The 23,768-nt window shown below is 44.1% G+C and overlaps 2 protein-coding genes across 3 annotated transcripts; both read left to right on the forward strand.

Moving 5' to 3' along the window:
* Positions 1-8,532: 8,532 nt before the first annotated feature.
* Positions 8,533-11,967, forward strand: LOC112222372 (dolichol-phosphate mannosyltransferase subunit 1). Its single transcript, XM_024385157.2, has 9 exons — positions 8,533-8,703; positions 9,268-9,367; positions 9,462-9,495; positions 9,615-9,691; positions 10,054-10,079; positions 10,211-10,306; positions 10,669-10,737; positions 11,107-11,221; positions 11,338-11,967. Exons 1-9 carry the CDS (start codon positions 8,573-8,575, stop codon positions 11,440-11,442), a joined length of 753 nt encoding a protein of 250 aa, XP_024240925.1. The 5' UTR covers positions 8,533-8,572; the 3' UTR covers positions 11,443-11,967.
* Positions 11,968-12,697: 730 nt separating this feature from the next.
* LOC112222373 (activity-dependent neuroprotector homeobox protein) lies at positions 12,698-20,981 on the forward strand. Of its 2 annotated transcripts, none has more exons than XM_024385160.2 (4): positions 12,698-12,847; positions 16,311-16,427; positions 16,731-16,829; positions 17,021-20,981. In XM_024385160.2, exons 2-4 carry the CDS (start codon positions 16,320-16,322, stop codon positions 19,952-19,954), a joined length of 3,141 nt encoding a protein of 1,046 aa, XP_024240928.1. In that variant the 5' UTR covers positions 12,698-12,847; positions 16,311-16,319; the 3' UTR covers positions 19,955-20,981. The 2 variants fall into 2 exon arrangements, with proteins under 2 accessions (XP_024240928.1, XP_024240927.1); XM_024385159.2 differs by lacking the exon at positions 12,698-12,847 and adding an exon at positions 12,986-13,411.
* The last annotated feature ends 2,787 nt before the right edge of the window (positions 20,982-23,768 follow it).

Raw genomic sequence — 23,768 nt, forward strand, 5'->3', positions numbered from 1 at the left:
TCGAAAGCCTTGGCCAGATCAATGAATACGGCTGCACAGTAATGTTTCTTATCGATGGCGGTTAAGATATCATTTAGGACCTTGAGCGTGGCTGAGGTGCACCCATGACCAGCTCTGAAACCAGATTGCATAGCAGAGAAGGTATGGTGAGATTCGAAATGGTCGGTAATCTGTTTGTTGACTTGGCTTTCGAAGACCTTAGAAAGGCACGGTAGGATAGATATAGGTCTGTAGCAGTTTGGGTCAAGAGTGTCCCCCCCTTTGAAGAGGGGGATGACCGCAGCTGCTTTCCAATCTTTGGGAATCTCAGACGACACGAAAGAGAGGTTGAACAGGCTAGTAATAGGGGTGGCAAAAATTTCGGCAGATAATTTTCGAAAGAAAGGGTCCAGATTGTCTAGCCCGGCCGATTTGTAGGGGTCCAGATTTTGCAGCTCTTTCAGAACATCAGCTGAATGGATTTGGGAGAAGGAGAAATGGGGAAGGCTTGGGCGAGTTGCTGTTGGGGGTGCAGTGCTGTTGACCGGGGTAGGAGTAGCCAGGTGGAAAGCATGGCCAGCCGTAGAAAAATGCTTATTGAAATTCTCAATTATGGTGGATTTATCAGTGGTGACAGTGTTTCCTATCTTCAGTGCAGTGGGCAGCTGGGAGGAGGTGTTCTTATTCTCCATGGACTTTACAGTGTCCCAGAACTTTTTGAGTTAGTGTTGCAGGAAGCAAATTTCTGCTTGAAAAAGCTAGCCTTGGCTTTTCTAACTGCCTGTGTATAATGGTTTCTAGCTTCCCTGAACAGCTGCATATCACGGGGCTGTTCGATGCTAATGCAGAACGCCATAGGATGTTTTTGTGTTGGTTAAGGGCAGTCAGGTCTGGGGAGAACCAAGGGCTATATCTGTTCCTGGTTCTAAATTTCTTGAATGGTGCATGTTTATTTAAGATGGTTAGGAAGGCATTTAAAAAAATATCCAGGCATCCTCTACTGACGGGATGAGATCAATATCCTTCCAGGATACCCCGGCCAGGTCGATTAGAAAGGCCTGCTCGCAGAAGTGTTTCAGGGAGCGTTTTACAGTGATGAGTGGAGGTCGTTTGACCGCGGACCCATTACAGATGCAGGCAATGAGGCAGTGATCGCTGAGATCTTGGTTGAAGACAGCAGAGGTGTATTTAGAGGGGAAGTTGGTTAGGATGATATCTATGAGGGTGCCCGTGTTTAAGGCTTTGGGGAGGTACCTGGTAGGTTCATTGATAATTTGTGTGAGATTGAGGGCATCAAGTTTAGATTGTAGGATGGCTGGGGTGTTAAGCATGTTCCAGTTTAGGTCGCCTAGCAGCACGAACTCTGAAGCTAGATGGGGGGCAATCAGTTAAATTATGGTGTCCAGAGCACAGCTGGGGGCAGAGGGTGGTCTATAGCAGGCGGCAACGGTGAGAGACTTGTTTTTAGAGAGGTGGATTTTTAAAAGTAGAAGTTCAAATTGTTTGGGTACAGACCTGGATAGTAGGACAGAACTCTGCAGGCTATCTTTGCAGTAGATTGCAACACCGCCCCCTTTGGCAGTTCTATCTTGTCTGAAAATGTTGTAGTTTGGAATTAAAATTTCTGAATTTTTGGTGGTCTTCCTAAGCCAGGATTCAGACACAGCTAGAACATCCGGGTTGGCAGAGTGTGCTAAAGCAGTGAATAGAACAAACTTAGGGAGGAGGCTTCTAATGTTAACATGCATGAAACCAAGGCTATTACGGTTACAGAAGTCGTCAAAAGAGAGCGCCTGGGGAATAGGAGTGGAGCTAGGCACTGCAGGGCCTGGATTCACCTCTACATCGCCAGAGGAACATAGGAGGAGTAGAATAATGGTACGGCTAAAAGCTATGAGAATTGGTCGTCTAGAACGTCTGGAACATAGAGTAAAAGGAGGTTTCTGGGGGTGGTAAAATAGCATCAAGGTATAATGTACAGACAAAGGTATGGTAGAATGTGAATACAGTGGAGGTAAACCTAGGTATTGAGTGATGAAGAGAGAGATATTGTCTCTAGAAACATCATTGAAACCAGGAGATGTCATTGCTTGTGTGGGTGGTGGAACTAATAGGTTGGATAAGGTATAGTGAGCAGGACTAGAGGCTCTACAGTGAAATAAGCCAATAAACACTGACCAGAACAGCAATGGACAAGACATATTGACATTAAGGAGAGGCATGCTTAGTCGAGTGATCAAAAGGGTCCAGTGAGTGGAGAGGTTGGTTGGGGGTCACGGCGATTTAGACAGCTAGCCAGGCCATCGGTAGCAAGCTAGCATAGGATGGAGGTCTGTTGTTAGCCACCTCTTGCGTTCCGTCAGTAGATTAGTGGGGTTCCGTGTGGTAGAGGGGATTAATCCAAATCACACAACAACAACAAAAATAAAAACAATAGATATAGTTAGAGGCCCAAGAAGAAAACATAATAATAATAAAAATAAATAAATTGTCCGATTGTCTATTCAGATAGCAGCCGGTAAGACAGCTAAGGGTTAGCAGGTCGCAGATGGGCGTTCAGGTAACGTCGCGACGGAGGAGCCAGCCGGATCTCCTTCGGGTAGATAACGTAGTCGACAGTTGCTACATAGTTGACAGTAGATACATAGTCGGCAGTTGCTACATAGTTGACAGTAGCTACATAGTCGACAGTAGATACATAGTCGACAGTTGCTACATAGTCGACAGTTGGAACATAGTTGACAGTAGCTACATAGTCGACAGTTGCTACATAGTTGACAGTAGATACATAGTCAACAGTTGCTACATAGTCGACAGTAGCTACATAGTCGACAGTAGATACATAGTCAACAGTTGCTACATAGTCAACAGTTGCTACATAGTTGACAGTAGCTACATAGTTGACAGTAGCTACATAGTCAACAGTTGCTACATAGTCAACAGTAGATACATAGTCAACAGTAGCTATATAGTCAACAGTAGCTACATAGTCAACAGTTGCTACATAGTCAACAGTTGCTACATAGTCAACAGTAGCTACATAGTCAACAGTAGCTACATAGTCAACAGTAGCTATATAGTCAACAGTAGCTACATAGTCAACAGTAGCTACATAGTCAACAGTAGCTATATAGTCAACAGTAGCTACATAGTCAACAGTAGCTACATAGTCAACAGTAGCTACATAGTCAACAGTAGCTATATAGTCAACAGTAGCTACATAGTCAACAGTAGCTACATAGTCAACAGTAGCTACATAGTCGACAGTTGCTACATAGTCGACAGTTGGAACATAGTTGACAGTAGCTACATAGTCGACAGTTGCTACATAGTTGACAGTAGCTACATAGTCAACAGTAGATACATAGTCAACAGTTGCTACATAGTCAACAGTTGCTACATAGTTGACAGTAGCTACATAGTTGACAGTAGCTACATAGTCAACAGTTGCTACATAGTCAACAGTAGATACATAGTCAACAGTAGCTATATAGTCAACAGTAGCTACATAGTCAACAGTTGCTACATAGTCAACAGTTGCTACATAGTCAACAGTAGCTACATAGTCAACAGTTGCTACATAGTCAACAGTAGCTACATAGTCAACAGTAGCTACATAGTCAACAGTAGCTACATAGTCAACAGTAGCTACATAGTCAACAGTAGCTACATAGTCAACAGTAGCTACATAGTCAACAGTAGCTACATAGTCAACAGTAGCTACATAGTCAACAGTAGCTACATAGTCAACAGTAGCTACATAGTCAACAGTATAGTTCAAGCTTGTCAGAATGTGATTGTGACAGGTTTTCCTATATTTTAACCTCTGTTCACCACTATTGTTTTTCTCAGGTTGTGATGGGCCCTTCAGGAAAAATGGCATGAGAAGGCGTATTTGGGCCCCTGGGAAATGGTGGCCCTCTGGGATATATACAGTTCAGAGAAAAGCAGTGGGTTGAACTGAAATTCTTCTTTATTTAGATCTTCCTGATTGTTCCACTGTATTTAAAAAGTTCAACATTTATTTTGAATTCATTTATCATGTTTGCCCTTCTAATTGTTTAAATTTTTATTGTGATCAATTGTAATGAACGTATCTAACATGTCAGCATATTGCAGATCTCTGCTGTATAATTCTGCAATTACAACATTGTAGATCACGTATGACCTCTCTGTCTGTTCTGTGTCTAAACAGGGACCTCCATGGGAGAGAATTGTATTTTATTTTTATTTGACCTTTATTTAACAAGACAAGTCAGTTAAGAACTAATTCTTATTTATAATGATTTGATTAACTATGCTGTGAATTGTAATTATAGTTCATTGTTCTTCATTGTTCCCTCCATCATCCTTCCACTCCCCTATAATTTCCTCTGGTTCCTCTCATCCTCCATCCTACTCCCTGTGTTTCTGTAGGGTTTACCGGGTCCACCTGGTCCCAAGGGAAACGAAGGACCCCCAGGTCCCAATTTGAACTCCCTTTAAAAACCTATTTAAACATTATTGGCCATGCCCTGTACATCACAACAGTGGCTAGTGTTCAGCAGACCATGCCCTGTACATCACAACAGTGGCTAGTGTTCAGCAGACCATGCCCTGTACATCACAACAGTGACTAGTGTTCAGCAGGCCATGCCCTGTACATCACCACAGAGTAAGACCTAGAGTAAGAATGGATGATCTCTAGTGATCCCTCTCTCTATTCCTCCTCCCCTCATCCATCCATACATACCGTACATCCATCTGTTTCAGGGTATGCCAGGACACCCAGGGGCTGTGGGTGAGGGGGGGGGGGTAAAGTACTGAGGGATAAACAGAGCAACAACAATCAGCCAACCACAGAAGTTTGGTGTTCACAATGCTACCTCGTCATCTAGTGATAGTAGTTGATCGTAAGTTTGCCTTTTGATTGACAGGGTCTTTCTGAGAATAAAAGGTGAGAGAGGAGAGAAGGGAGGTTTTATCTTACACATTACTGTAACGTCCAACTTTCAGATGGCCAGTGCTCTCTTGTTGACCCATTGATTGACAGACATGCTCTGTGTTTTAGGGAGAGCCTCAGTCCATGGCAATGATCTTCCAGCTAGTCACACAGGCCTGTGAGCAACTGGTGCACAGTACGGATCATTATACATTCACAGCACAAGCATTCCCATGATTGTGTACACTGAACAGAAATATAAACGCGTCATGCTACAATTTCTATGATTTTACTGTGTTACAGTTCATAAAAGAAAATCAGTCCATTTAAATACATTCATTAGGGTCCTATTTTATGGATTTGACATGAATGGGCAGGGGAACAGCCATGGGTGGGCCTGGGAGGTATAGGGGGACAGGCCCACCCACTGGGGAGCCAGGCCCAGCCAGTCAGAATTGTTTTTTTCCATACAAAAGAGCTTTATTACAGGCAGTAAATATTCCTCAGTTCCATCAGCTGTCCGAGTAGCTGGTCTCAGATGATCCCGCAGGTGAAGAAGCCGGATGTGGAGGTCCTGGTCTGGCGTGGTTACACGTGGTCTGCTGTTGTGAGGCCGGTTGGACGTACTGGCAAATTCTTTAAAATAACGTTGGAGGCAGCTTATGGTAGATAAATTAACATTTAATTCTCTGACAACAGCTCTGGTGGACATTCCTGCAGTCAGCATGCCAGTTGCATGCTCCCTCAAAACCTTAGACAACTGTGTCATTGTGCTGTGTGACAAAACTGCACATTCTAGAGTGGCCTTTTATTGTCCCCAGCACAAGGTGCACCTGTGTAATGATCATGCTGTTTAATCAGCTTCTTGATATGCCACACCTGTCAGGTGGATGGATTCTCTTGGCAAAGGAGAAATGCTCAACAGGGAAGTAAACAGATTTGTGCACAACATTTGAAAGAAACAAGCTTTTTTTGCATATGGACAATTTCTGGGATTTTTTATTTCAGGTCATGAAACATAGGACCAACTTTACTTTACATGTTGCGTTTATATTTTTGTTCAGTGTACAATGACCATGATTGCGCGCCAGCTTGTTCAGTCTGTGTGGAGCAGACACGGAGACCTCGTTGACAGAGAGAAGAGAGAACGTGCAAAATGGATTGCAAGCAGTTACTGTTGGGCGTATCTCTACCTGAAAATATAGGATCTTAGTGATTGATAGTTTGCATTCAGCAGTCATAAAAGTATGCCTTATTTACGTTGAAGAACTACTAAAATAGTGATTTTGTCAGACAGCATAGGCAGCAGCTCTATAGAGATGAGATGATGATTTGGAATGAAAGTCATTGAATAAAACAAATATTTTATTAAAGTAAAGTAATGTGAATAAATGATGGTTAATAAGTAATAAGCAGTAATGGGAAGTCACTACCATCATGTAATTTTTATGAATTGTTTTATTCTGTGTTGTTACAACATTCAACCAACATAAAGCATAGTGCACTTAATGTCATTTAAAAAAATTGAAAACAGTGATTATTTTTTAATAATCGAACCAATGCCGAACTGACCTCAAAAAGCACTAATTGCTCAGCACTAATTAGCAGTGGTGGTGATACATTGTCAGTCCTGGTCAGACCACTTCTAGGCGATCAGAGTGTCTTTCATCAGTGGGTTCTTCTTTCCTCAAGGTGAAGAGGTGCCCCCGGGGGGAAAAAATGCTTAGGGACCAACGTCCAGGGACATGAGGGGATCAAAGGATTTGCAGGTACCTTCAGCACCTGTCTTTCTATGGCTGCGTTTACACAGGAAGCCAATTCTGATCTTTTATCCAGTTATTCGCAAAATATCTAATCTGATTGGTCAATAGACAAATGAATCGCAAAATATCTAATCTGATTGGTCAATAGACAAATTAATCCCAAAATATCAGAATTGGTTTGCCTGTGTAATCGCAGCCTAGAGGAAAACATTTAAATAAAAATATTCAAAAAGGTTCATTGCTGCTTACTGACCATTTATGATTGTGTTTGTGAAGGTCTCCTAGGTCGAGAGGATGGCCAGACGGGACCTCCAGGCATCGCAGGAGCTGTCGGACAGACAGGAGAGATCGGTCCCCAGCACCGGCTGTCATAGAGGTGCTCAACCACAAGCAGGTACAACAGCCATATTCAGTACCATGTGACAAGCTATGATCATAACATTTCCACATTCAATTGATTTTACTATTTAAAAATTGTGTTTGGTGAAAGGGGGGAAACCTAGATACCTGTACAACTGAATGCCTTCAACTCTAATTCCTTAATTATTAACATCCACATCTTCAGCACCTGGGGAACAGTGGGTTAACTGCCTTGCTCAGGTGCAGGAAGACAGATTTTTACCTTGTCAGCTCAGGGATTTGATCCAGCAAACTTTAGGTTACTGGCCCAACGCTCTAACCACTAGGTTACCTGGTGGTTACTGGCCCAACGCTCTAACCACTAGGTTACCTGGTGGTTACTGGCCCAACGCTCTAACCACTAGGTTACCTGGTGGTTACTGGCCCAACGCTCTAACCACTAGGTTACCTGGTGGTTACTGGCCCAACGCTCTAACCACTAGGTTACCTGGTGGTTACTGGCCCAACGCTCTAACCACTAGGTTACCTGGTGGTTACTGGCCCAACGCTCTAACCACTAGGCTACCTGGTGCTATGGTCTCTTATCTGTTTATGCTTTCATCTGCATCTAATTGTACAGAGGACCCATATGTTTTATATATCAGCCTTGAGCACACTTGAAAGATGGATTTTCTTGTGACATTGGGGTCCATCTCCTATCATTTCCAATTTTAAGCACTTATGCCATTGAACCTGATGGAAAGACTGGGGCTGACGAAGCACCACAATAGAGCGTATTTGGTGCGTTGGAGCTAGTCGGTGACTCAGAGACACATGCTCCACCATAAAGGGGAAAAGGAAGTTGACCTGGTGCCTGCTCTTCACCTCTTCCTCTTCTCATGTAACACAAACGTTTCAAGTGTTTTCTCTTACATAAAAAAACATGATGAAATGTACATTTGTACGTATTTGAATAAGTCAACCAAGTGTGTTAACAAAATTTCTAACATATTGTATAAGACAACATTTTAATGGAAGCTAGTGGATATTTTGTGAGAAAGTATTGGTAGTAGTTAACTGATGTTCCCAACTTCACCCTGAAAATGTTTGTATGTGTTTGTATATATTAATTATGACCCATGTTTTATGTTTTCATGCACTCTTTGTGTATGCATGCGCCGCATTTGACCATGAGACTGGCTTTTACATAAATAGTGTTAATGTTTCTACAGTAGGATGACAATGAAGAGTAACACAACCATGTCTATAAAATTGCATTGGTTCTAACTTTCCTAATCCCCAAACAGTGGGCAAGTTTTTACTTCAATGAGATAATGATTATATTATGTAGTTATTGCAAGACAGTACTATTAAATAGGCTACTGGGGAATAACATTGGCATTTGTGTATGTATGATCAGTATTATCCAATATCTAAAATCAAGAGACGTATTCTTTGTTGCAAGATCGCCACCTAGTGGTAGCTATGTTGCTAGGAACAAATTATTTTAAGAATTTGTTGCAGGGGTGGATATTTCTGAGAGCACCCGCATCCGGATCAACATTCCAACATGGCAAGCCGAAAAGGTTCACATCAGAGCCGGGGAAATGGTGATAAATATTCGGTGTTGTTGCCCACTTACAATGAACGTGAGAATCTACCTCTTATTGTGTGGCTACTGGTGAAATACTTCGGTGAAAGGTTAGTAGTCGTTTCAAGTCATTAGCTACACTAGCTGTAGCCCAGAGTCAATGACAAGATCTGTAGCCCAGAATCGGAGCTGTCACTAAAAATCAGACTTGCTAGGTGACAGCCAATGGCTTACTTTAACAATCTGCTGCTGAAATTTTCAGCCGGTCATTTGTAATATAATTTTATGAAATACCCCCTGTTTTTTTTCTTTATTTTCCTATACAATATGACAAAAAATACCTTAATTAAGGAGCTTATTACAAATGCCTTACCTCTTCATAACAACAAAAGGAAGTTGTGGGTGGGCCAGTCAATTATTAAAACATGAAACATTGTACGCCATAGACAAAAAAAGACTGTAATCACATGTTACATGTTGTGCCTTTTTAAAAGAGTAACGTTAATTCTTGTAAGTTAATTAACTAACTCAATTTGAACAGAACTTGCACGTTTGTAAGACATTTTGACTGAAGATATAACTGGAACAATGTAAAGTCCCTGTTTTAATCAGTTGTCAGATTAGCATTTTATTTGTGTGCTGAGTTGAAACATCTGTTTGCTTGTTATTTACAGTGGATACAACTACGAGATTATTGTAATTGATGATGGAAGTCCGGATGGGACACTTGAAGTGGCAGAACAACTACAGAGGATATACGGAGAGGACAAGATAGTAAGTGATTGGAATATATATTAGTAGTTGTAATTTGACATTCACATACCTGCTGACAATACACATTCGTTCTGTTTTTTTTTCTCTCCCTCAGCTCCTTCGACCTAGAGCAAAGAAACTAGGTTTAGGCAAGTGTCACATACTCATTCATCAAAGTGAACACAGTGTTGCATCTGTATTGTAGCACAATATCTCAGACACACTACACACACACATGTCTGATAATGTCATTTGATTCTTCATTCAGGTACTGCCTACATCCATGGCATTAAACATGCTACTGGGAACTATGTTTTCATAATGGACGCAGACCTCTCCCATCATGTGAGTGGATCTCTTGTATATCTGGCGGGGACAATACAATAGCAGACGAACAGGGTGGGATAGTGGCTAAGCACCCTGTACATTCAATATGTTTTAGTCCAATACTATATTTAGTTCATTTTACTATTCAGGAGGTAACTTGTGGTGTTATAAAACTTGTTTGGTTGAATAGGCTACTAGAACTAGAAGCACAAGCATTTCGCTACACTCGCATTAACATCTGCTAACCATGTGTATGTGACAAATAAAATTTGATTTGATTTGAGGCCTATTTGTATACGAATGCTTCATAGACAGATGGTCTTTGAAATCCTTTGAATTCATCCATGCTAAAATACATCTGTTTTATCTTTTGTTTGCAGCCTAAATTTATTCCAGAATTCATAGAGTAAGTAATCTATTTGAATTTATCCCAAAATGTGTGTATTTTTCTTAAATGCAACATTCACTAATACGCTGCATCTCTACCACATGATCGTCAGTTGCCAAATAGCTGATGTGAATGTGTTTTTCTCCAAGGAAACAGAGAGAAGGCGGTTATGACCTGGTGTCAGGCACCCGGTACAGAGGAGACGGTGGCGTATACGGTTGGGACCTGCGCAGGAAGCTCATCAGGTAACTGCAGTGGCACATGCTCACTTCTGGTACATTAAGACTGTTGGCTGGCATTTTTTTTTTTTTTTTTAACCAGGCAAGTCAGTTAAGAACAAATTCATATTTTCAATGACAGCCTAGGAACAGTGGGTTAACTGCCTGTTCAGGGGCAAAACGACAGATTTGTACCTTGTCAGCTCAGGGATTTGAACTTGCAACCTTCGGGTTACTAGTCCAACGCTCTAACCACTAGGCTACCCTGCTGCCCCATTTCTCCTGCTTGTGCTAGCACACAAAGCAAGCACCTAACTCTCATGAGAGTTTAATTAAATATCCAATTTTCCTCATATCTTTCTGTCCTTCCCTTCCTATCTCTCTTACAGTCGGGGAGCTAACTATGTCACACAGGTGCTGCTGAGACCTGGGGCATCAGACTTGACTGGCAGCTTCAGGTAAGTGGCAAAATGTAAATAAGTTTGAAGAACAGCAGGTACAGTTATCACACCTGCATATCAGACTCTATCTGAACTATTGTCGGATGAAAACCTTGTAACTCCATTTATGTCAATAAAAAAAATACAAATATTGAACATGTATTGAAAGCAGTTCTCTAAACAGGACCAATAAAATTAATTCAAAATAACTTCTGAAGTTTCGTAAATATATGTTTGTTAACGGGAAAATATGGCAGTTTTTTTTTTTTTCTTTTTTTTTTCTATTTCCTGAAAAGTGAATGTTTTGGAGATGAGCGGTTTTCATTCGTCAGCAACGTAGTGGGTGTTATCTCACGCTGTGTTTGTTCTAATGCATGATGACATCAGGCTCTACAAGAAGGAAGTACTGGAGAGTCTGGTGGAGCGGTGTGTGTCCAAAGGCTACGTCTTTCAGATGGAGATGATTGTCCGTGCTAGACAGGGGAACTACACTATTGGAGAGGTGTGGGCCTTTCAACTCTTTGTGTGTTTTGTGTCGTTGCGCCATTTTGAACACTTGTCATGTCAATGGGTTGTATGTAAGTTAAACTAGATTTTTTTTCCCCGTCTTCCAAACAGGTTCCGATTTCATTTGTGGATCGTGTTTATGGGGAGTCAAAACTGGGAGGAAATGAAATAGTATCGTTCCTAAAAGGACTGCTTACACTCTTTGCGACAACATGATTTATGATGCTCTAGGTTTGGACTCAGCAACACTGCTTATATGATGTTTTTTGTTGTTGTCATTAAGTCAGGGCGTTTAGTGCAGTAATTAGCCAACATCAAAATGGAAAATGAATCGTTGATTATTGACAAGAAAAGCACAGATGGTAATTAATTAGAATAATTAATCTCCCCTCCCTAGAGTCTAGATGTATCTCCAAACCAGTGGAGGCTGTTGAAGGGAGGACGGCGTACAATAATGGCTGGCACGTGTTTTGATGTATTTAATACCATTCCTCCTATTACGCTCCAGAGATGACCACGAGCCCATCCTCCCTAGTTAAGCTGCCACCGACCTCCTGTGCTCTAAACAGACAGATTTTGAAGCATAATTCCAGATGAATACAGTCACAAGATCCTTATGTATACTTATAGAGGAACTTATTTTCACATTTTTCAAAGATTTGTATTCACCCTAAACTGAGAGACCTGTCATTGTTGTAAAAAAACAAACAAACAATCAATGGTAATAAATAGTTGACCTTATTTCCTATTATTTTGAATTGGTTGCTGCATGGCTCTTTACTTCATTGGAATCTATGTCAACTGTCAAATGTGCATAGGCAGAAACAAACACAATACACATTGTTAGTGTGCTAATTGGCCGCATTGTTTAAACCTGCACTGTGTTAATCTGGTTTCCTACACTAGTATTTTCTTTCTTTACCCAGTGATCTGAAGTTCTCACAAAATATGTCAAATGCAAATCAAACACAATATAGCAGGATGCTTAGGCTCCTGCATGTTTCAACATTGAAAGAATGATATTAGTTTGGAATCTAATGCCCAGAACATGGTGCTATGGGGAGAAGTGGCCTTCAATGGGCCTGGCCTTTGCTGCCTTGGAAGATTACAATCCTTAAACATTAAAAAGATGAGACCTTGAAGGAAACAATAACTAATCACCCATTAATTTAAATCCAGTATTCACATGATATGGTCCCTCCATCCCTCCACCACCCCAATCTCCCAGAGGCCCATGGTAAGATGAGCAGAGAACAATTTGCACTCAGGCTTGGGAAATACCCCAGACTCAGGAAAGTAGTCCCGGTGAGTTTAGTGTAATGGGAACGTATCATAGAACAGCGCCACCTACTGTTCTCATTGCACTCTGACGTTGGGCAAGTGCAAAGGCACTGAGTACTGAGGCACTGTATACATCCGACCCTCTGCAATGTAGGAAGCCAGATGTAGTCCTATAACGCATGCGTTCATGCCATGCTAAACTAGAGTGCGCCAGCTGTTGGTTAAATCTAGCAAATGCAGCTCGAGCTTGTTTACCCCAGTCCCTCAGGCATAGAAACTACCGAACCCTGACAGACGTTGAAGAACGACCTAGGACAGCATCTGAGGCCTGTCTTGAAAGGTAAGAGCATATAAAGCTAATTGATTTAACACACTAATTGAGTTGTTTAATAAGGCTCGACTCATATGGATATCACAATGAGTTAAAAAAAAAAAAAGCAAATCAAACACCTATGTCACTTCCGCCCTTTCAATTGCGCCATTTTGGATAGGGCAGTTTCCAGGCTGCCAGGGGTGTATTGTCTCTATAGGAAGAGACGGGAGTGCGTTATCAGTGAACAGTCACAGAGTTAACACATTCTTGGACGAGGGGTTCCTCGTAATATTTACTACAACGCCAGCCACACTATATGTCCCTACTATGTGTTTTATCTAGCTAACTAAATTAGTTTCAATGGCACTCCATACCCGGTAGCCGAGAAGGATAGTGTGTGTCGGACAGTAGGTAGAGGAGTCGAGCTCCCTCTCGGTGTGGTGTGACCGCTTGGAGAGAAGACGGCAAGGCGGATAACCCCGGCTGCGTATTTGGAGCAATAGGAGTGAACGTGCCTAACGCATTGTCTCCCTGTTTCTCTTGAAGTGATATCATTTACTACAACCAAGAGAGCACCGGATTTGAGACCAGGTAAACACATCATACTCTCCGCTTTTCAGATAACCAAGCTAGTTAGGACACACAGCTAACTGGGTTTAGCCACGGTAACGTTATGATGATGCGTTGTTCGTTCATAGTTACGGTCGGGGAAGAAGAAGAGAAATTATATATATATATATCTCTTAACATGACATGGGTTGATACTTGAGGATAACAAATGAAACAACGTGGAGTATTATGATATAATAGTTAAATGAAAGGTACAATCCATAAATAAAATAAAATTTAAAAAAATACAATTATGATAGCGTATATCATAAGTTGTCGGTGAACATGACACCGCTTTTGGCTCGCTAAACTTGGGCACTGAGTGGCGCTCAGAATCAGCAGCGACCGAAGAGCTTTTTTCTAATACTCGGTTAGCAGCTGCTAGTTCGCGGTGTTTCTACGTGCGCTTCCCTTTGTGGTGGCTCACTACTACACTAGCTACTGCTAGCAAGCTACTATCACCTATCGACTCTAACGTGAGTGGAGAATAATACCAGATCAGATGTTATTTTGGCGTAAAACCACGATGGAAAGATTGCATGTAGTAAATCGTGTTAGATCTATGTGTATCCTCTTTCGTTGGTCAACCAGATGTAGACATTAAACAATATAAATCATTGACTTCAATCAAAGCCATAACCACATCAATAAGAGGGGAGATGGAGATAGCTCGTGAATAACCTCCCCTACTCGCTTAGTTATTACTAGTCACATTTGACCTATATTAGGTCCCCTCTCTTATCAAATGTAACCGTATTTTTCTAACATTATTATAAAAATAAAAAAAAGTGAACCGGGATTTATAATCAAGTCTGTTAACGTTACCAGATTCATTCAGCAACTTGAGAGAGAGACTAGGTGACACGGGGTTATTATCCGCACATCGCAGGTTTGATTTTGACTGTCGTGATGTCGAATGAGAAAGTAGTGTCCCGCCTCCTTTATTCACGTCACGCAACTATCACAATTGCTATGTGATTTAATGTTCCAGCTTTTTTTTTATGTACGGTGTCAACATTGTCTTGGAGGTTAGTTGCATACTCTATTGATTCCAACCCTCTGTTCACATGGTCCCTGTGTGAGGGCAATCAGGATGAAGACTGGTGGTGAACTCGATTGAACCTTTTGGTCATTTATGCTAGGTGTTCTACTTAAATGCCAACTCTCTTTATGTGGTGTTTATGGTCATAGATGACCCTTTGCTGACAGGATATGACTGATACAATCATTTTTTTTTTTTTTTTTGGTAAGCAATGTGAGTTTGGAGGATCAGGGGTGACCAGAGCAAATGGCATCATTGATTCTTAGGACAGACAGAGCTCCGTTGTATATTTGAGATAGGACATAAGGTTTATGGGTAAAATATAGACTACTACTATCTTCCTCTCGTCAGCTGTTGAGTGGCTATTCTCTGCCGGCTACCCACCCAGCCCCCACACCCCTGTAGACACATTGTAGATGTTGGGTTCTGCTGCTGACTCAATAGGAGGCGCCATTCCGTGATCGCAGAAAAGGGGGCAGGCAGAGCAATGGAGGCCTTACATAATGGAGGCAGAGCTGTCCTCTAGCGCCATCTACAAGCCATGGGAGAAAGCATCGGCAGGAGTAAGCCCAGCCAGCAAGGTAGTCAGGCAGCCAGACAACATTCAGCTCAGCAAGGTAGCCAGGCAACATTCAGCTCAGCAAGGTAGTCAGGCAGCCCGACAACATTCAGCTCAGCAAGGTAGTCAGGCAGCCAGACCACATTCAGCTCGGCAAGGTAGTCAGGCAGCCAGACCACATTCAGCTCGGCAAGGTAGTCAGGCAGCCAGACCACATTCAGCTCGGCAAGGTAGTCAGGCAGCCAGACCACATTCAGCTCGGCAAGGTAGTCAGGCAGCCAGACCACATTCAGCTCGGCAAGGTAGTCAGGCAGCCAGACCACATTCAGCTCGGCAAGGTAGTCAGGCAGCCAGACCACATTCAGCTCGGCAAGGTAGTCAGGCAGCCAGACCACATTCAGCTCGGCAAGGTAGTCAGGCAGCCAGACCACATTCAGCTCGGCAAGGTAGTCAGCCAGCAGCCAGACAGAACATTCAGCTCGGCAAGGTAGTCAGGCAGCCAGACAACATTCAGCTCGGCAAGGTAGTCAGGCAGCCAGACAACATTCAGCTCGGCAAGGTAGTCAGGCAGCCAGACAACATTCAGCTCTGCAGCAATGTTCCATCTTCTGGAACATACAACAAGAGCTATGGCATCGGTGGGTGGATGGATGAAGAGTGTTTGGCCTTGTACTGCTTGTTGCTAAAGCATCTTGTCCTGACCTTTGACCTGAATAGAGAATCAATTCTATAGTGTTACCATTGTGCAGCATTGGCTGGAATATAACAAACCAAACAGCCCAGACAGACAGCCGTATGAAGGTGGTAGTGGTAAGGTCATAAAGGACAGACTTGAGTGATGCTGCTGAGGTAAACCACTGATGGGTTTATGATGAAAGGTGACTGGCAGCCAGCAGGTATTCTTGTGGCATTGTTTCATAGGGGCAGTAGAGTAACAATCACTGAAGTGGATATTAGCTCTAGTGTTATTTGGGAAGTGTGTTTCCATCACCCAGGGTTTTTGTTTTGGGTCTACTGAAGGCTGCTCTCCACAACAATGATCAGTTCATATGTTGACCTGGGGTGTATTCACTAGGAACTAAATGGAAGCAAACGGAATGAAACGGGGGCGGGACCTACCTCAATTTGTTTTAATTGTGAAACGTTTTCCATTTGGAGTAAATGTTTTCCGTTGCAAAACGTTTAGCATCTGTTAACTACGGTCTTCGTCTAATGAATACGCCCCTGATCTCACCTATTGCTCTCCCCTGTCCACCTACCTGTGTCCCTCCCTTTTCCAGGTGGGCAGAATGTTCCAGCTCCCGGTCAACAACCTGGGCAGCTTACGGAAAGCCAGGAGAAATGTCAAGCGGGTTCTGGGAGACATTGGCCTGGAGTTTTGTAAAGACCACATTGAGGTGAGCAGCACATCGTTTGATCTGTTCCGCCATCCATGTGTGAGCATGCCCCTTGATACACATTATCACACTGAAGAGATAGCTCATTCATTAATAGAAAATTTAATTAATCAGTCTAGAAACATTTCAGCCATCAACTTAGGAAGCCTCAAATTTCTCCCGTCTGTTTGACGTGATAATAAATGAGCCCAGTCCGCAACTATGATAGGTCGTCGACTCCTAGCCAATCATCTCTATCAGACTTGACGTTTTGTATTGACTCTATATGAATTGTGATTAATCGTGTATTTCTCTCCCCTTTAGGACTACAAAGACTATGTCCCTGATAATAACGAGTTCTACATCAAGCACACCACCTGGGATGATGTATGTGTGTGGGATCCTTCACTGACCAAATCCCAGGTGAGTGGCTCACTGCCTGCCTGGAGGGGCACACTGGAACACCTTGTATTTTAGCGTTGTTGCTCTTTTGTCTCCTAAAAGCTTTTAACGGTGTTATTGTCTGTTTATTTTCAATAAATAACGTTTTATTTACATAGAGTAAATGTCATCACACGACTGACCACTGTCTCTATCTCCCCCCCGTCTCCCAGGACTACAGATCAAAGCCTTTCTGCTGTTCCGGCTGCCCTTTTTCCTCCAAATTTTTCTCAGCGTACAAGAGTCACTTCCGCAATGTCCACAGTGAGGACTTCGAGAGCCGCATCCTGCTTAACTGCCCCTACTGCACCTACAATGGGAACAAGAAGACCCTGGAGACGCACATCAAGCTGTTCCACATGCCCAACAACGTGGTTCGCCAGGGCCCTGGGGGCATGCAGGGGGCAGTGGGTGGGCTGAAGGACGGCATGCAGCTGGGCAAAAGGCCCGGAGAGAGTATCGAGCAGGCGGTGTACTACTGCAAGAAGTGCACCTACAGGGACCCGCTTTACAACGTGGTGCGCAAACACATCTACCGAGAACACTTTCAGCATGTGGCCAAGCCCTACCTGGTTAAGCTTGAGGAAAAGGCCACGCCCAACGGTGCCGCAGCAGGTAACACCACGGGCACAGGGAACACAGACCGCAGCAGTAATGCTAACGCCAACAGCAACACCATCCACTGCAAGCGCTGCCTCTTTTTGCCACGTACCTATGAGGCACTGGTGCAGCATGTTATTGAGGACCACGAGCGAATCGGTTACCAGGTGACCGCCATGATTGGTCACACAAACGTGGTGGTACCTCGCGCCAAACCTGTCATCGTGGTATCCCCGAAGACGGGGGAGAAGACTGTCATCGGGGTAGGACCTAAAGGTCAGCTAGTGACCACCACAGTGGGGGGGGTCCGCTCCGTTTCTACCCAGAACCTCAGCAGGATCGTCATCCCAAAGTCAGGCCTGAGCTCAACGGGACTCCTGTCTGGGGTTCACCTGAAGCAAGGGGCGTTTGGGTTAAAGAGTGGGACTACCCAATCCTTCTCTATAGGCGGGCAGCAGGTGAGAATCACTTTGCCTGGCAACGCAAAGGTGTCTGTGCCCCAGCATTCTCAAGCAGCCAAACAGAACCTCACTGGTGGTTTGCGGAGCCCCATAGTGGTGAGTTCTTCCTCGTCTACGCTCAACTCCCGGGTCCAGGCGGCTGCCGCCACGGTGGCCTCAGTCACGGCCAAGGGGAAGGGGGGTAGCTCTGTCCTGGGCACGTCGTACACACAGAAGTGGAAAATCTGCACCATCTGCAACGAGCTCTTCCCTGAGAATGTGTACAGCTCGCACTTTGAGAAGGAGCACAAGGCGGAGAAAGTACCTGCCGTGGCCAACTACATCATGAAGATCCACAACTTCACCAGCAAGTGTCTGTACTGCAACCGCTACCTGCCCAGCGACACACTCCTCAACCACATGCTGATCCACGGCCTGTCGTGCCCGCACTGCCGCGCCACCTTCAACGACGTGGAGAAGATGGTTTCGCACATGCGACAGTCCCACCCGGACGAGACGGTGGGGCCGCGCACCGATTCCCCTCTGACTTTCGACCTCACTCTTCAGCAGGGCAACCCCAAGAATGTCCAGCTGATTGTCACCACCTACAACATGAGAGACGCACCGCAGGAGTCCATGGCCCTCCATGCCCAGAGTGCCTCGTCGTCCACACAGACGGGCAAGAGGACCGTGCCCAGCCAACCCCCAAAGATGCCCTCTGATTCAGAAGATGGCTCGCCTGCCAAGAGTGCACCTCAGGCGGCCGTACCGTACAAGAAAGACGTGGGCAAGACTCTGTGCCCGCTGTGCTTCTCCATCCTCAAGGGCCCCATCTCTGATGCACTGGCACACCATCTGAGAGAGAGGCATCAGGTTATCCAAACTGTGCACCCGGTGGAGAAAAAACTCACCTACAAATGTATCCACTGCTTGGGTGTGTACACAAGCAACATGACAGCCTCCACCATCACACTGCACCTCGTCCACTGCCGCGGTGTGGGGAAGACCCAGAACGGGCAGGACAGCAGGCCTGCGCCCTCCCCCAGGGTCTCCCAGGCCCAGGGCATTAGCCTCAAACGGGCCGGTTTCGAAAACTGTGACCCAAACGACCCAAAGCGGCGTAAACTGCCGCCTGGAGAGCCAGAGAGCCCTGCAGCTTTTGTAGAGAATCCAGATGACCCTGTCAACCTGATCCTTGACCCCAAAGGTCACGCGGATGAGTCGTACGAGGCGCGGAAAGCCTTCCTTTCGCAGTACTTCAACCGCGAGCCCTACCCAACGCGTAGGGAGGTGGAAAAACTAGCCTCAAGTCTGTGGTTGTGGAAGTCTGATATCTCCAGCCACTTCACCAACCGCAGGAGGAAATGCACGCGGGACTGTGAGACCCAGAAGGCTGAGGTGTTGCTGGGCTTCAACATGCAGGACATCAGCCAGCTCAGCCACGAACTGACCTTCGACTCTGAGTGCTTGTTTGAGGGCAAAGGAGACCGTGGAGAGACAGTGGAGAGGCGGACGTCCAGGATGTGCATCGGACGGTCTGAGCAGGCCATTCAGCGCATGGAGGAGAGGGCTGTGGCTAACGGTGGTGCTACTCTCCAGCAGGGTATTTCAACAGGGTCTGGCAGTGAGGCCAGGGTCACAACCCAGCCCAACTGTGGGGCAAAGAGCGACCAAAACAAGACAATCGGAAGCACCTTAAAACAGAGGGGGCCTAAGTATCTTTCAGAACCCATAGCTATTGACTCAGATAGCGATGAGGATGAAATAGATGATGATGGTGAGGAGGAGAAGGAGGAGGATGAAACGGGAGCAGTAGAAATGAATTCCATGGGTGATGACATGCTGGCTGCTGGGAGAGAGGGAGAGGTGGTAGGGACAGGGGCCCACTCCAGCCCAGACCTAGAGGACATGGAGGAGGAGGAGGAGGAGGAAGAAGAGGGTCATGTAGAGAATGGATATGGCTCAACGCTGCTGGAAAGGCAGGCTAAAGGGAAGGAAGCTGTTGCTAAACTTGGTCAATCGGGAAGTGGAAAAACTAGGGCCCAACTCGGCAAGCATCAGGTCTGACCAATTGACACAAACAAATGACACGACGTACACAGAGACGTTACATTTGATCCAACAGCTCTGCCTCACCAGAACTTTAGAGCTAGAAATGGTCAATGGTGTCATGAAGGAGACGAGGTGAGAAGGAGAGGCTCTTTCCTTTTCACTTCCACAAGCCATCCAATGATGTTTAAACAAGTCATGTCAAAAGGCCAATTAAAGCTGCTCTGCAGTCCTAAAGTAGCTGTGAGTGATGTAAGATTTGTGAACAGTTTATATCTTACCTCCAGGGGGTAAGAGAACCCTGAAATGATTTGCCTTCTATTTACTTTATGAGAAAATTCAGATTAGAACTTGTCCATTTGGCGCCGAGTTTCACTGTGGCAAATAACTTGAGTTATTACGATTTACTAGCTTTTAAGAGAAACTAGAGAATCCCCCATTTGTTTTCATTGCAGGAATAGCTAGTGTATATTTGTACAGTCTTTTAGATCTGTTTGGAGAGAAGTTGCTATATTCTTTTCTTTCTGTGTACAAGCTAGCTGTGTATGTTCTACATTGGTTTGCTAGATGTTGCTTTGGTGACTGGTATTTTCTCTGTTTTGTTTATTTTTTTAACAAAACCATAGCGTTTTTGCTAAATAATATATCTATATATATATATAAATATATAAATGCAAATTTTAAATGAACATAATTGATTGCTTTTGTTTTTTTTCTCCGCTGTTTGTTTACTATGATTGATTATACTTTTTTATTTGCAGTAATAACTTTGGTTCTATTGAAAGAGTTCCTCATATCCTTCTCCCCGTTAGTGAAAGGGCCATTTGGACTGATCTCTGTAGCCCTGTGCTTTGTAGTCTAGGCTGTACTTTCTTCTCTCACCTATTCCTTATTTTACCACCGAGAATAGACGTTTGCTGTCGCCTTTGAAACAGAGAGCATTCGCTATTAATATGACGTTTCTGTGTGTATGTTTTAATTTGTGATCTTCAATTTGATTTGTTTTTAACTTGAGCATCTATGAACAATAAAGTGTTGCATTGTGCTTCTCCTAGTCGAACCTATTTTCCTATGTCTTATGCTCTGATGTGACACACCTTTTTTTTAATGGAGACTAGATATGGTTTGTCCTAAGAAGTAGCACTTCAAGTTATGTTTTCCCAAACGTAACCCATGAGCTAGCTGTAAACGGTCACTGGAGGTACAAATCCTATTGTCTCCGGTATTATTACAGTTAATTTTGACAGTAAATTACACAAGGTTAAACATTGTTTTCGGGGTGTAAAACAAGGGGTTCATGAGTTTAGTCCATGTGAGCTTTGCTATTCTGTGAGACTGGAGCATGAGGCGTCTGGGACTTAGTGGACCCACTACTGGTTGAGATGGTGATGGTTGATGAGAAATAAACAGTAGATTGCGTTAACCCTTTGAGGCTAATTTGCTCTAGTGTGTATCAATCTGGTGCCAAACCCCCAAAAATTATGACAGTTCCATATTGACTCCGCTTGTTTTATATTGATGATTTTATATACGAGTTATTCATTATGCTACAAATGTGTGTTTTGTGCTTATGTTCCATACCATAGATAGTCTCTAGCCTCCTGGTAAGAATGATATAAGATGGAGGGAAATTGCCCCTCTGCGAGAGCGCATCCTCCCCCTTGCTGGCTTGCTCAGTGTTGCTATGCTGGTATGAGGGGAGGGAGGGAGTGGCAGGGGGAGGCTGAGAGGCCTAGCAGACTGGGAGATGTGAAGGCCTCATCTGCAGTGTTGTGAGCAGCAGGAGTGCTAAGCAGACTGAGGGGGAAGGGAGACTGGGGGGGGGTGAGGGAGGGAGACTGGGGGGGAGGGTGAGGGGGGAGAAAGGGAGACGGAGAAGGGGAGGCAGGCAGGTGAGAAGGGAATGTAATGGGAGAAAGAAAGACTGGCAGAGGAAAGAGAGGGTGGGGGAGACAGGGGAAGGCAGACAGAGGGGGATGGGAGAACAAGAGAGGAAAGGGAGAATGAGGGGGAAGGGAGACCGGGAGAGAATGGGAGGGGGGGCAGAGGAGGGAGGGGGGGGGGCAGAGGAGGGAGGGAGGGGGGGCAGAGGAGGGAGGGAGGCAGGCGAGGAGGGAATAGAATGGGAGAAAGGAAGACTGGGAGAGGGTGGGGGAGACGGGGGAAGGGAGACTGGGAGAGAAAGGGGGAGGGGGGCAGAGAAGGCGAGGAGGGAGTGGAATGGGAGAGAGGAAGAAGGAAATAGAGGATGGGGGAAGAGAGACCGAGAGGGGGATGGGAGAACGAGAGAGAAAAGGGAGGGAGATGGAGAACGAAAGAGAAAAGGGAGGGAGGGGAGAGAAGGAGAGGGAGGGAGGGGGGGAGGAGGGAAGGGAGTGAAGTAGGGAAGGGAGTGAAGTAAGAAAGGGAGAAGAGGGGGAGGGGAATGGAGTGAGGCAGTGAGGAATTGAAGCTCCTACTGGTGCCCCCTGGAGTTAGAGTGTCTCTGTACTGTCTCTCGTGTTAAACACAACACACTGTAAGTATGGTGTCAACAAGAGCACCAAAGGTTAGGAACAGCCAGCATAGTATTTGGGGATGAGTTTTTACCTGTCTGTGTTACATCTATTTCGGCAAGGGTGATTTCATATCGATGGTTCAATGGTGTCATCGTGGCGTGGCTGTTGTCCAATTTGTTGACCAAACTGTGATCTTGTTAAGAAAATATAAAACTCCAGGGACATAGCCATTGACTGGAGCACATCATCTTCAGCAGGAGCTTTAGATCGCAATGACCTATGAAATAGCCAACTGAAGCGCTTTAATGGAAATAATACACCAAGAGTATTAAAGGGAACAATACCATCTGTCGTCAATGTGTCACAGTATTTGAAGACACCAGATAAATCATAAATATTCCGGGATTATTCATTTTAGTTGATATGAACATCACAATCAGATTTAGCAAAAAAAAAAAAATCTAAATAATGTTTTAATGCTCTCTAATTGTCAGTGTTACAAAACGGGACATTATTTGTATTTTTATCTAAACATGCAAACACCATCAGATATAATTCTGAGCAAGCAGTGCACTGAAATAACATTCAGATGAACTGGAATGACATTCACTTTCATGAGATGGGTGGTCCAAAAATAACTAACTGAAAGCGACACTTCTAAGAAGTCACGAGAGTGACTGCATTGAGGCATATGTCACTGGGCTTCAATGGCTATGTGCACCGACACTGCCTACTTAATTTGTTCAATTAGCAAACAAGTGTCAATACACCTATATTTGAGCTTTAATTAGCTTTAAAAAAAATGCATGGCTAAATGTGTAGAATAACATAAGATTAGCTATAAAACTGTAAATTTTGTATCTTTGCCCCATAGCAAAATGTGTAGAATTGCAGGAAGTTATCGGTTTTCCCAAAACAATAGTTTTATAAAAGTTGTGGGGCCCACCCAAATTTCAGCAGGCCCACCTACCAACGAATTTCAGGCTACGCTACTGGTTGACATTTTGTATGTCAAATTGAACTTGCAAATTGAAACTGGTACTCCCTGTAGATAGCCGTGCTATATTCTTCTGCCTGCATATAGCCATGGTATTTTACTCTTGTTAATCATTATTCAGTGTGTATTTATTCCTCGTGTCACTTTTTCTATTTTATATATTTTTATATTTAACTCTTGAGTTGTTGGAAAAGGACTCGTAAGTAAGCATTTCACATTTAGTCTACACTTTTTGTTTACGAAGCACGTGACAAATAAAATTATATTTCATTGTATTTTGCTGAATTATATATTTTGAAGGAAACTGTCTGCGCTAACAACAGATGGCGCAATTTAA

This window comes from Oncorhynchus tshawytscha, linkage group LG22, assembly GCF_018296145.1.
Source record: "Oncorhynchus tshawytscha isolate Ot180627B linkage group LG22, Otsh_v2.0, whole genome shotgun sequence".
NCBI classification, from domain to species: domain Eukaryota; kingdom Metazoa; phylum Chordata; class Actinopteri; order Salmoniformes; family Salmonidae; genus Oncorhynchus; species Oncorhynchus tshawytscha.

What these genes read in the sequence shown, in the direction of transcription:
- LOC112222372 (XM_024385157.2), top strand. Translation starts at nt 8,573, where the DNA reads ATGGCAAGCCGAAAAGGTTCACATCAGAGCCGGGGAAATGGTGATAAA. An exon ending in AGCAAAGAAACTAGGTTTAG is followed by an intron (nt 9,496 to 9,614) that starts GCAAGTGTCACA and finishes TTCTTCATTCAG; the next exon opens with GTACTGCCTACATCCATGGC. An exon ending in TTTATTCCAGAATTCATAGA is followed by an intron (nt 10,080 to 10,210) that starts GTAAGTAATCTA and finishes TTTTTCTCCAAG; the next exon opens with GAAACAGAGAGAAGGCGGTT.
- LOC112222373 (XM_024385160.2), top strand. Translation starts at nt 16,320, where the DNA reads ATGTTCCAGCTCCCGGTCAACAACCTGGGCAGCTTACGGAAAGCCAGG. An exon ending in TTTGTAAAGACCACATTGAG is followed by an intron (nt 16,428 to 16,730) that starts GTGAGCAGCACA and finishes TCTCCCCTTTAG; the next exon opens with GACTACAAAGACTATGTCCC. An exon ending in CTTCACTGACCAAATCCCAG is followed by an intron (nt 16,830 to 17,020) that starts GTGAGTGGCTCA and finishes CCCGTCTCCCAG; the next exon opens with GACTACAGATCAAAGCCTTT.